The 14492-nt window shown below is 34.0% G+C and overlaps 1 protein-coding gene across 1 annotated transcript in view; it reads right to left on the bottom strand.

Annotated features, from left to right (window-relative positions):
- The window catches only part of TINAG (tubulointerstitial nephritis antigen), a 77123-nt gene that overhangs the window by 30885 nt on the left and 31746 nt on the right, over positions 1-14492 (bottom strand). The window contains exon 9 of the mRNA XM_008691770.1: positions 11060-11183. Within this exon, the coding sequence (XP_008689992.1) occupies positions 11060-11183 (124 nt within the window). The remainder of the gene's footprint in view (positions 1-11059; positions 11184-14492) is intronic.

Genomic DNA, 14492 nt, shown 5'->3' with positions numbered 1-14492 from the left:
TACAATGTTATAACAATATTATAAAACATGAATTAAACATTTTTGAAAGTATTAGAAAAGGAACAATGAGTCCATTTTTTAAAAAAAAAATTTAGATGATATCACTTGTTTATTATACACATGATGGTTTCATTTTCCAAATAATTAGTTCAAGTTTCTCAAATAAGAAGTTCAGCTTTCATTCACAAGGAAGGAATCTGAAAACCATAATTTGAGAACATCATTTAAAAATTTTAACCTATTTCAAAATGTTATAGATTTAGGGCAAAGTACAGCATATTTAAAAAGTCATTACTATATATCTAATTACAAATATAGCCTCAATGATTTCCACTTTTGATATCAACTAATAGTAGTCAATAATAATATTTATTGTAATAATCCAAAGCATTTATTAAATGCTTCCATATATCAAGCATACAAATAGAGTGTCTGCATCTCATTTATCCCTCACAAACACCCTTTTATCCTCAGCTTACAAAAGGCTAAATACAACTAAACAAATGGCAGCCATATGATTTAGATGTGCCTGACTTCTACACACATACTCAACACTGTGTTGTGTCCCAGTGGTTTATCAAACAAGATTAGTATTGAAGTGGCTTGAACTGAGTATTGGTTCTGAATCTAACCAGTGTGTAATCTCTGGAAAATCTATATCACAATGTCTTCTTCTTTTACATTAGGTTACTTGATATAAAAATCCATGGTCTTTTGTAGATCCTAGATGGACAAAATATTTTAACTATGAAAAATAGTTAATTTTTTAGTCAGTTTAATCAAATTATCATTTTAATATTTCTTTTGTCTTTAATATTATTTACTATTGAAATACTTCAACTTGGTAATATAAGTGAAATAAAATAACAGCTTAGCTAGCCAGTTAGCTCCATTTTTGAAAGTTGCCTTTAAGAACGATATAAAGATCTCAGTGTATAGAGAAAAAAAATATTCCAGAAACAAAATCCTTGAAGAATAGCAGTTCTCTAGTGAAAAATAAATTCAGTATTCTTAATAATAGTCTTTAGAAAGTAAAAAAAATCTATGCTGTCTTCTTTATAAATAAAACAAGTTCTAATTTAAGTTGCTCTGAGGTTTTGGTTTTTTTTTTAAATCTCAATGGGAAAAATAAACAGGAAAAATAACTACATAAATATTGAAAAAATGAGAGCAATGAAGCAATGCAAACACCATCTGGTATTAAATTGGCAGGAGTTGAATAATAGATAGTATTTTGAACAGGATGACCCAGAATCAAACCTTAATAAATTTATGTAAGAATTTAATAAGCAATAGAATACATTATAAAGAGTAAGGAAGAAGTGGGCTATTCATTTTATGGCCTTGATGCTTTTAGCTCAGAGTTTGCAGGAGAAAAAAATTAAATGGTCACCACACGTCATTTACCCCAATATCTTCCAGGTACATTTTTACTCAATTAATTTAAAAATAAAACTTTAAAAAGGTAGAATAAAACTTTAAGTATTGTCCAGGTCAAAACCATTAAAAATAAATTTCTAAAAGCCAACAATAAACCAGAGTTTAGTCAATAATGTAAAAGGATTAATTCTTTCAATGCATTACGAGCTCACACACATAACATCTAGATTTTAAAAATTAAGACTCCATTAGAAAAATGAGTAAAGGGCAAGGATAAATTAGAGTTCACAGAAGAGGAAATACAAAGGAATAATTAATATATTTACCTTTATTCTAGAGTCATTTCCTAGTTTACTCCTCACTTGTGCTATTTCCAATGCACCTGCACACTCTTGGGCGAGTTTCCCTCCTCTGTGTTTCCATTCATTTCAGAACCAATGCACTTACATTACACAGTTGGTTCCGGGGCTGTCTCCATTGCTTGAGTGTAAACATCTGAAAACCAGCCAAGTGTGTATATGTATGTATTTCCCAGAGCTCTGCTCTGCCATAAAGCATCAGGAAAAGAAAGCTTACTTTTCCTTTTCAAACCCTATTTGAAATCCCATTGAAATCCCATTTCTTCTCTTTGGTGACATTGCTGCTCTTAGATATATCTCATCTCAAAGTAGAATGACTCAGCACTAGGATGCTGAACTGAACTGCTTGTAAATGTGAAAGACTTATCTTGGTCTCTATTGGGAACAGCACTTCACAGGATATGGGGAGAGATGTCACCTGGACACTTTCTGGAACTTTTACCATAAACTAAACAATGTTGCTGAAAAGACATGTAAATTAATATAGTGATAATGGAGGAATATGAAGCGAACTCAGAGTGAAGCTGTCAGAGCCAGGCTAGGCTTTGTGGGATAAGTAAGAAAATTATGATGAAATAGAATGCCCCTCTGACTTGGCTACCTCTTAGTCTTATTTTTACTAGATTCCTCCTCACTTTACACTCAACCCATATTAAATTCCATCCAATTTCGTAAATATGTCATGTTTTCTCTCACTGGGAAAGTACGCATTTGCTGCTCACTTTTCCTGAAACATGGTCTTCTCTTCCCATATACCTTTAGTAACTCCCACTTGCCACCTCTTCCCAGGAGTCTTCTCTGGCCCCTGAAATGAGAATTATGAGCCTTTCTATATGATGGACATCCTCACTACTCAGTATAAATTCCTATCCTATTTCCATATTTACTCTTAAGATATAGTGTGTTAGCACCTGCTTCCTCCATTCCCCCTCTCTATCCCTCTTTCTCCCTCTCTCCCTCTCCACCCCCAACCCTTTTCTCTCTCTCAATTTACTTGAGGCCAGGGGTAGTAAATTACTGGTATTTGGATTCCTAATGCCTATCACATTACTTGACACACATTATGGACTTTAAAAAAGTTTCTTGTTGAAAAATCAAGCAAAAGTCTTTATGTACAGATGGAAGACGTGTGGTCAAAGTAAGTGAGATTCGAATTTTAGATAGGAAAAAGGATACATCTATTTTTACCCTAAGAAAATATTTAGTAAAAGAGAAAAGACAGCAATTGCTTTAGAAAGCCTATGTGGTAAACAGCCTTCGAATGAATCTTGGCACTGGACTTTTCTTATAGTTTTGGTCGGATATTCTTATTGAAGCCAGTAGGACCTGAAAAGTTGTTGTTGTTGTTTCTTAAACATTCTCAGTCTCTGATTTCTGGTAAAATGGGATAATAATTCTCATCTCATAAAGATTTTTAAGTATGAGGGTTGTACAACACTACTACATCAGTGAATATGGATAAAGTTGGCACCAAATACTTTAATTAATTTATTCAATCTAGTGAAGCAAAGACTCTCAAAATTTTTCAATGAATATTTTCTAAAACCAGAACACATAATCGAAGAGGGTCTGGGAGATGGAGACCAAATCAGCCTCCACAAACTCAAAATTTGTGTCTTTGTTTTTTTCTTTAAGATTTATGAAAATTTGGAATTCTACTCCAAAATATCACTCTATTTGTTCTGATATTAAAATGTTCCTGTCAAATCTCTTGCATTTTTCATCCACCTTTGCAGTTGGGTGGAGCCATGTGAATGAGCTCTAGCCAAAAAGAATGTGAATGGAGTGATAAGGGTCATGACTGAGTCAAGACTTTACATAAGTGAATTTAAGGAGCCCTCCTCATGCTCTTCTTCATTTTCCATGAGCTGACTGAAATCACATGTGACCCTAAGAGATGGCAGAACAACAGCGTGTCAAGAGCTTGGGCCTTGAAACCATATGAAAGAGAGCCACCCAAAAACTAGATCACCCATCTTGAACTATTATGTGAAGAAGAAATACAAGTCTATTAACATATTTGAACTATTAAGTATTTTTAGTGTATTTGTTGCACCATTATTGTTACTCAAACCAGTACACACACCCTCCAAAAAACAAGAAAGAACTAAGCATTTTGCAGTTCAAAGAGATCCTAACACCCAAATTAAATGTTTTTGTATGGTCTGTACCAATTATCACATATTTATTTGCATTTTCAAAGTAAGTATAGTTGAAATGTTCATTCAACTGTCTTAGACTTTGCCATGCATTAAAAACCTCTAATTAAAACATCTGCTCAGAATTTATCAATTTGCCATGGGTTAAACATAATGTAGGATGAAAATTCATGCTTAATATTTAGTTGTTATTCAGAAAGGAAGAAGAAGAAAAAAAAAGATCAATGAGGGAAAAACAAGTGGTGGTCACACTAAGGCTATGTCAAATAATTTGTAATGGCACTAAATAATAACAATAATGCTGCTGGAATCTTGTTATTTATGATATGTATAGAAAATATGGAAAAATATGTTGGAAACTTGACTGAAATATTTTTATACTTTCTTAGACAACAAGTATCTTTGATTGGATGGATGGATCAGTGGATGGATAGATATATAGATAGATATGATAGATATCAAAGGTTTATGACCACAAAATAGACAATCAGTATTACAACATAATTAGGCACTAACATAAAAAAATTATGGTCTTTAGTCACTGTATTCATAATCTGTAAAATATTACATCCTTAATATTACATGATTATATTTTTTTCTCATAAATAATGATTAAAAATCTAAAAGATTAGAAAAATAAATTAGAGAATCACAAAATCACCGAAATTAAAATCATCATGATCTCTAATCTAATGATTTTTCTATTTTCTCCAAATCCATCAAGTCTCTCTTTTCATTGGTCTTATAAAGCTTTCTATCACTGTAGCGATACTTAGGTCAATGCTCATACCCTAAAACTCTTGTTTTTCTGACTCTTCATTGTATCCATCTGGAAAACTGTCCATCTTGAATGAATTCAAGTACCCATTCTTGCTGCAAACACCCAAGCAGCTGACTACAGCTGTAGAAAGCACCCACGGAGGGCTGAAGGGTACCATCAGCAATGTGTAGCATTCCCTTCAGGTTCCTCTGGGTAACTGCTTCTCCTAACACCTAGATGACCATTGCAAACTATCACTGTGTACACATCAAATTTCTGATAATGCATCTCGCCACCTCTTTCCTTTATAGATAACCTTACCTTCTACAGTCTGGAGATTTAAAAAAAAAAAAGCACAATTTAATGGGAATTTTCCTCAATTTACCCCTACCTTAAATGCTACAAAAGTTTCACCTAACCTCGTCCTCTTAGTCTTCTCTCCTGATACAAGAAATTTGCCACTCAGTCTCCCTCTAAAACCAATCTCTTAACTTACTCTGGATTGTCATTCTTATAGACTTATAGCTTTATCAGAAATCTTCAAACAAACAAAAAAATTGCTGGCCTCCTTTTTCTTTCTTTGTAGACTCATCATTTTCTAGCCAGTCATTAAATATTGGATTTTCCCATGGTATGGTCTCACAATCTTTCTTTTTTTTCTTATTCTGTTTAGTCCCATCCATCTTCAAACCTTATCTCTCCTATGACCTTGAGTTCAGTATATCTGTCTTCTCTGATGCCAATCTGCATATTTATGTCTTAAAGACATCTCAAAATCATCAGGCCCAATAATAACTCCTTCCCTATCTCATTGTCCAAGCTCTATTCCAAAACCATATCCAATCTGCCAGCTTTTCTCCTTAAATATTTTTTGATCCATTCATGTCTCTCCAACTCCTCCACCAGCTTATCAAGTCCAGACTGTTATCTTTTACTTGGTTTACTACACTTTGTCTTTTGTATCACATTCTTTATAGTAAAATCAATCTTTAAAAGAAATACAAAGTAAGATCATGCCACATTCCTATTGAAAACACTTTAGTGACTTCCCATTGCTCAAAATCCTTAACCAAATACTTAACATACTTGACTACATTCTGTAAAATGGGCTACAAGTCCCTGTCTTCTGAGAGTCAGCAAACACAACTGTCTTTGTGTTTATGTAATGTTTTGTATCCTTCTGACCATATGGTCTTTATACAAGTTGCCCCTTAGTCTGTGCCTACACAACCCAAAAATCTCAGCTCAGACATTACTGCCTCAGGGACGTTTCTCAGATCTTCAAGTCTATTTCAAGCATTTTAAACTCCCTTACCACTTTCTACCATGTCTTTGTAAAATCTATCATAACTTTACATTTTTATGGGTTTTGTTTAATATCTGGTTGTAGTGTGAAGGCAAGCAGTGTTATTTGTCTCACCATGCCTACTATTCAGCACAGTATCAGGAACAACGAGTTCTCTTTTAAATATTTGTTGAATATATAGAAAAGAGAAATTTAGAAGCATTCTATTTGTACCCAATTTAAGTCATATAATGAATTTGCATCAAAGTTTACAGAAACTTTGGACATGATTTTTTGGTGAATCACTCAAACCAGATGTCTTCACAGTTACATATGGGAAACATGCCCAATTTCAATCACTTTACAGCATTTTTAATATATTTTGGGGTGTTCAATTTGATTTTTAAAAAAGTTGAAATTATCATTGATAATCTACTTGCAAAACACCTTTGTTTTTCTTCAGTCTATTCTTCTTGGACTATTTTAATGTTTGCTTTTCTTCTGGCTTCCATTTCACAATGGTTTGTCTCCTTTCTCTCTGGGTCACTATGCAATATTTATAAGTAAAAAAGTTGATAATGCTTTTTTTTTATCAAAGTATAATTAACAGTGTTATGTTAGTTTCAGATATACAGTATAATGATTCAACAGTTCTATATATTACTCAGTGCTCATCACCATAAGTGTATTCTTAATCCCTTTTATCTATTTCACCCATCCCCACCAACCTTTCCTCTGGTAATCACTAGTTTGTTCTCTGTATTTCAGAGTTTGGTTTTTGTTTGCTTTTCTCTTTTATTCTTCGCTTTGTTTCTAAATTCCACATATGAATGAAATCATATGGTATTTCTCTTTCTCTGCTTGACTTACTTCACGTAATGTTATACCCTCTAGGTCCATCTAAGTGGTTGAAAATGAGGAGAACTCAAAAAAAAAAGTTGATACTCTTGACTCCAGACAGACACACACACACACACACACACACGCACGCGCGCGCACACACACACACAATGTTTAGCACCAAAACACAATTTTATATACCTAATAGCTATATGTCAATTAATAGACTATAAATTTAATGAGGATCAGGAACTGTGTCTACCGATACATCCCTAACACCTAAACCAACTGCTAGCACTTTTGGGTACTCAGTAAATATTTAGTGAGGAAATGAACCCTCACATAAGACATTATTGAACAATGGCAAAAATATGTCCTCAAATTATTTTATCAATCTCTTTTGGTGATATATAAACTATCTTCAACAAAATTCTGCCTCACAAGCAGAATGACAATACAAGGAAACATCAATGTTTATCCTAATGATTGCCTTTCATTTTCTAAAATTTATATCTGCTAGATATTTTTAGAATTTGAGTTGTAGTGGTGATTCCTGAGATCAGACATAAAAGTACATGTATTAACTACATTACTTTATCAACTTCTGACTTAGGGATTGAAGGAAAACTCAGAACCCTTGATGGACAGAGACATAAGATACTGTGATGGTTATATAGATGTGGAATAGAGCCATAATACAGAGAACATTAGGCAGTATGAAAAAACAATCTCAAATGGAATATATATATGTATATATATATATAGCAAGACACACCTTTCCCCCACATTTTAACATCTCTAAAATTGAAATACATCTAACAATCACTGGAGTTTCTTAGTTTAAGTGATAATATTTTCTTCTTTTTATTGGTGTATAAATAATGCCTTATCTCAAAGTTGACAGCATTTTTTTATTCAATTAAATTTTATTCAATTAAATCTTTTACAACATAGTATCCATATTCCAAACATTTTGGAAAGAGAAGAGAGAGGAGTAAAGTAAAATTGATTATTAGGAGCAAAGAAAGTCATTACAAGTGTTTCTCTACCTACCACAATTCTGTGTTTATACACGTAGAAATATATAGCTTTTATTACCTTATGCTACAGTCAATTGTCAATGTGTCTGCCTCATTCCCTAACTCCTTGAGAGCAGGACTATGTGTTAATCCTCCTTATACTCCCCACTGCTGGGCACTTGATAGAAGTTTAAATTCATTTGTTCAAGTAAGTTAAATCTAATAGCTTTGTCTTTTACAGAAAGGGCAGCAAATAGAATTTGTTGTGATAAATTTGTAAGGTACTTCATAGGAGAATATTAAGCTTTCTGATAAGGAACATTAACTTACTCAGGCTATTTGATTACTCTCTAATTCACTGATGCATTAATTTTCTGAATGCAGTAATTACCATCAGGAATTACTAATGGAGAAATGAATTAAAATCTACTGCTCCAAGGCACCTAACAATGCCCAGATGACCTAAAATATTTCTGAAAAATAAACATATTCTCAAAAAGTAATTTGCCTACTAGCAAAATAAGGCTTGCTAATTGCCACACATGTGAGGTAAATTTATAAAGGTCTCAAATTCCTAGGAGTTTATAAAAGTGAACACATTACTGCAACTGACATACTGAACATGGAAGATACACAAAGAGTGTCCGTGTAATTAAATATAAACACATTTATATCTTGTTCAACCCCAGTATGAAAGAGTTTAGGAGTACAGTGAAGAAAACATGACCAACATGTCTAAACAGGTGGTAGAGATGATGAACGATCAGTTCTAATAAATCAAGAAAGTCTCCACCTCAATGCTGGCATTTTCATAGTTCTCTAAATAAGAAGAAACCTCATTTCAATCATCAGGTATGTGGTAGGAAAATTTTCCACATCAAGAACATTATTAGAAAAGACAAAAATTAATACTGAAACATATAGGAAGGAGAGGTTTAGAAGGAATATGATTTTCAAACTGAAAGAAAATGGAGCTAAAGCAGAGCTGAATTTCTAGTTTTGTATCCTATTTCCTTCCTGAAAAATAACTCAACAATTAGGAATGAAAAAGCAAAACAGATTTTAAAATTTCAGTACTTTTTTATACCTTTAGTGAACCAAGCAAACAACCATAATCCCAAATAACAACTTTGAGTAATCATAAAAAAACACATTTTGTTCTGCAGCAAAACACAAGTAAATGCTGAGAAACAACCTGACCACAGCTCTCCCCCTTCATCTCCAGACCTTAACAAATACATTTTCCCCTTAAAAAGATGCAAGACAGTCCAGAAATACCTCTCAAGATCTTTATAGCAAGGGCATGAGCAGGCCACGGCAATGAGATTATATCAATCCCTTCCCACTACACCCAAGGGAGGTCAGCCAAAGAATAAATTACACTGGAAGCCCACTGGGCTGCCTAAGTCCTGGCTAAACCAGAGACAATGGTTGAAAGATGGAGCAAAGGGAAGCAAAAATAAAGGCAAAGAGTAGCATATGACAGCAAAGACACTTGCAAGATATTCTGAGTCCCACCAAATTCTCTGGGCTGTGAACTAAGGGGGCAGAGTTGATTTGATGAGCATGGGCCCAAGAATCACAAATTTCAGTTAAATCAGAGATTTTTCTGCAGGAAAACTCAATGTCAGAAACCCTGGAGCAACAACACCAAAGTTCTGAAGTTACTGTAGTCCCAGAATTTTACACCTAATATTATTCTTGAATTAAAGGAAAACAAACACTTTCTCAAACATGTAAGAAATTAGGGACTGCAGGCATTAAGAGTCCTTCTTGATAAAAGAAAAATAAATAAAAAAATAATAATAAATTTAAAAAGAAGACATGCTGGAAAATAATTCAACAAAATTATTCAACAAAATAACTGATAAAAATTAAGCTCAAGGACAGAAAAGCCATCATAAAAATATTTGCTTATCACTGACTCTATTAATACACAATGAAGTTTAAACAATTATTAATATTATAGTTTCAGAGCAGAATGTAAATTCTATAATCCTGTAATATGTAAAAATCATAATATTACCAATAAATATAAAATGTATGAGAGGAAGAGATGTGGGGAGAAGTATAAGAATGATAACTTTCTTCATTTTGTTAAGAAATCAATAGATACAGGAGGACCTGGGTGGCTCAGTCAATTGGGTGTCTGCCTTCGGCTCAGGTCATGATCTTGGGTCCTGGTTGAGCCCCAGTGTTGGACTCCCTGCTCAGCCAGGAGTCTGCTTCTCCCTTTCCCTCAGCCCCCCCCCTCCCAGCTTGTACTCTCTGTCAAATAAATAAAATCTTTTTAAAAAATTAAAAGTAAAATAAATAAAATAAAGATGGGACGATGATTACAGAGACATCACAGAAGATAACATGTTTACATACCTTAGAACTGACTCAGAATGTTTCAAAGATTAGTAAGAAGAAGGCAGCAATTTGGTTGGAGTTGAGGTTGCTTAAGTGCAGGCTCAATCAAATTTAGAGAGGAAGGACGTGTTCAACAGGAACAAAGTCATTTACCACGATGGCAAAGTGAGAATAGTGAGGTTTTGGATGGAAGTGAAAGAAAAAGACCCAGAAACATTTCCTATAGCATTTTGTTGAGGTTGGACTGAGACATTACAAGAAAGAGCTCAAAGACAGGGGAGAGTCAGAATGAGCTGGAGAAGGCACTAGGAAAGTGGTCTCAAATGACCTTACTGTCCTTTTGAGTACAGTCTATTTGTGAAACTACTTACTCTTGAAATGCAACCCAATTTTGAAGTTATTTCTTGCCCTGGTAGAGATGAATGTATTTTACTCACAATTTGATAAGTGTAATTTCTAAAATGCTCACAGAAATACAAAAAATAATCTTGTACTGAATTAAAGGTGACCCTATCCTTTCTCCCTGCTAATCGCTACCATTTGTAATTCCATCTAAAACCTTCTCCTCAAATCCTAATATGCTTTGGATTTGTACCCTTCCCCTGCTTAGGCCATATGCAGAATTTATTCCAATAATATATTTCCCTTCTTCTTAAAATAGATTTTTAGAACAAACTCATAACTGAGAGACAGGAAATGATCATCTTTTCCAGAATGTTGAGTTACCCTTTAACCAGACTTTAAAATAATGACTTAATAGTGACAAAGTTTGGATACTTTTTAATTTGTATGGAACTCTCTTATACCAAGGAGAAATCTGGTACCTGTATGCACTTTATACACGTATGTTCAGTTTCATTTTCAAAAAGCATTAAGTGAAGGTTTTTAAGAATTTGCCTTACCCAGTGAGTTTGACGGCATGTGTCTGGAGCTTTCGATATTTGCTTGACTCTTCATTTGTTCTGGTAACATGTCTATATATCCCTGTCTTATAATGGAAGAAATCCTCATGGACTTGCATTATGGCTAAAACAAAACCCAACAGAATGAAACAGTTTTAAACAAATCTCTTTAAAAATCTCTAGAAATTCTCACAGAGCAATCAATGGTTAAATTGCCAGAAGGAGAATCTAAGAAGGGACTTTGCAATTCAGCCTACTTTTCTTTTCTACTTGATTTAATTGCTGCAATTTTTTTGTTGTTGTTCTCTTATAAAAACAGCTTTTAGCTGTTTAGAATATTACTTAAGTACACATTATACCTTTAAAACACCATCTATTCTTAATTGACAGAGGCACTGTTACCAGGAATGGAGACCCTTGCAGAGCAGCCCCACTCCACTTGGCTAGTGATTGCTATTTCTCCATTAACCTTGGTCTTCACCACGAGCCTCTTAAAACTCCAATTAAGCTAGCAGTGAAGGGTGAACCTAGCAAACAGGGCTTAAAGTAATTGCCCTTAATCCTTGGAAGTAAATACAAATCTTTCCTTGGTGAGTTTGAATAAAAAGCAAACCTTTGGCAAAAGAATACTCTGACAAGATTTCATCCTCCCAGCTCTGGAGAGCTAAGCCACCATTGTATTCTTTAGAAAGTAAGAGCTTTTACTTGATAAAGTTCTCCTTCATTCCCTCACCTAGGTTACTTCTTTTCTGTATTGTGTGATGCTTTGTTGAAGGGCTTGGACAATTTGGGGTGAAGACTTTAAACTTCTAGAAGACGTGAATTAAAAATATTTTTAGTTGGGACTAGGTAGGTGTACCCTAATAAGTGCACAATGCTTGTCTATATTATTTTGACATGTTTTTTAAATAAAATAAAAACTAAGGTCACAAGCACTTGATAGATCCTAAAATGAAAATTCTACTCCAAAGGCAAATATAACTTTTTAGTGTTCCATCTTCCATTTCCTTTGTTGTTTCATGCCTTTTCTGATGCTGTTTAAATATTCTCAAAAGAGGTTAAGTCTTCTTTATCTACCTTAAAAATACATCCCTCTAAAATAAATAAAATACCTTCCCATTGGATTTTCAGAATTTATATAACTGTACTTTATGCAGATCTTATTTTGTTCTCTTTTCAGCACCTAAACTTATTTTAATTCTACAGATTTTAGAAGAACGCACACTGTGTTATTTATCTAGCTTTCTATTGCGTTTTACATTCTTTTGTACTGAGAGAGGAGAAAATGCTGTATGTTAGCCCAGGCAATGCTGTGCAGACAAACAGATTGCATCTACAGCAAGATGAGTCAACCAGCACTTTTATAAATGTGAAGATAGTGCTAGTGGTTTTTCTCCTCTATAGAAACATTGACCCCTTCAGCTCTACTCAACTCTCCCTAAGCACCAGGAGTAACATATACGCTTCACTGCTGAGAAACAGTACCAACTGAAGAAGCATGGGAGAGAGACCATCACAACGAACTTGAAGGTGGCTCCTTGCTTTAGTTTCTTTTTTTTTTTTTTAAAGATTTTATTTATTTATTTGACAGAGACAGCCAGCGAGAGAGGGAACACAAGCAGGGGGAGTGGGAGAGGAAGAAGCAGGCTCATAGTGGAGGAGCCTGATGTGGGGCTCGATCCCAGGACCCTGGGATCACACCCTGAGCCAAGGCAGACGCTTAACAACTGAGCCACCCAGGTGCCCCCTTGCTTCAGTTTCTGACACCAAAACAGACTTGATGAACCCCTAAAGATATAACTACATAAGTTACTGAAGTGCAATTTTACTTTTGGAAAACTGCAGCAAACTTACTACGCAGCATTATGACGAGGCTGAGGGCATGAGGGAGCCCACCTTGACTGCAGCTTTATCTCCTGCTCCTGGCTCAGGTTGGCGGGAGGTACGTTCCTGACACATGTGTTGAGTAATTTGGATTTCAACTTTACTGTTGTAAAATGTTTATCGTAGATTCTTACTGTGATTCTTACTTTTGATTATGTATGATTCATTATGGGAAATTCATGAACATTTAAGTACTTGACGATAAAACAAACCTCCGGGGCTGTCAACTTTATAGAATTATGATCCAAATTTCTTGACTGATTAAAAGAGAAGACAGAAACTTGAGAAAGTACTACAATGGACTTGAAGATTCAGAGAGCTTAAATAACTTGCCCAGAGTCATTTAAGTAGAAAATGTCAAAGGTGGAATTTTGAATTCAGCCTTGACTTCCAATGCCTGTGCTCCTTTAAATCTGTCACAGGAACTTAACTTATCGAAGCATGCACGTAAATCACATTGATACCCACAGTCTTTTAACAGCCACTAAAAGTTACATAACTATAAGGGAAAAAAATTCTCTTCATTTGCTCGTGTTTTGTTTAAGGTCCCAGGATTTTTAGAATTAAATTCAGGACATGTTTAGTGTAAGCTCTGGTTTCTCGATAAATGTTAAGTGATGATAATGATCGACAAAAATTATTCCACCACAAATTCAAAATCTGTGGCTCCTGCTAGATATTGAACCAGTACTAATTAGGTCAGCATTCAGAAAAGCAAAAGCAGATGCTGGCCAATAATTCCTTTGGTATATATCAAATGTTTTAAATTTAATTTTGGTTAATTTAAATTTATTTGGTTCATTCCACTACACTGATAATATATTTTGGGCCTTTCACATGTTCACAACCTGAATTTCCACTTTAGGCCTCGTTGGGTTTGTTCTATGCTCTTCAAGGCAATGTTTAGTACAGGAAATATACTCTATAAACTTATCTACTTCATACATTGCAGTGGTGCAAAATAAAATTCAATGGGTAAGCAAAGGAACTACATATCAGAGATAATATCTTAAAAATCAAAGTTAATGTAAAGTCGGTATATTATTTTTTTACTGTTAATTTACTATCCATAAAACATTTACAAATTGAAAATAGAAGGCATTTTATAAAACACAAAAATCACACTGGCTTATTTAATGTATTTTGAGTTTATGGAAAGGGAAAATATTTAGATTTTTTCTACTGCTAAAGCTCAATTTTTTTTTTCCAGTCCATTACCTAATCCCTTTAAAATGAAGGTGAGGAAATTTCTAATACTATGTATGATTCTTAAATATGACTGAATAATTAAATGAACTCCACCACTTAGCATTTCATGTTTGACTGTCTGTTTGGCCCATGATCACTTTTGGAAAGACTTAGCAGACTTTCATCAAATGTGTCACTAATATTTAGGAATTCAATTTATGAATCTATCTTCTTAAAATAAAATGGCAGAGAATGAAGGTATTAGGTAAACATATACCCTATAACTGCTCTGATCTTAGAACTGTTGAACCTTTATGAACACTCTAAAAGTAAAAATTTTCTTTTATTAAGCTCCTTTTGC

The sequence above is a fragment of the Ursus maritimus genome, unplaced genomic scaffold (assembly GCF_017311325.1).
Source record: "Ursus maritimus isolate PB19 unplaced genomic scaffold, ASM1731132v1 scaffold_29, whole genome shotgun sequence".
Lineage (NCBI taxonomy): Eukaryota > Metazoa > Chordata > Mammalia > Carnivora > Ursidae > Ursus > Ursus maritimus.
This window is presented reverse-complemented; position numbering and strand designations above follow the sequence as displayed.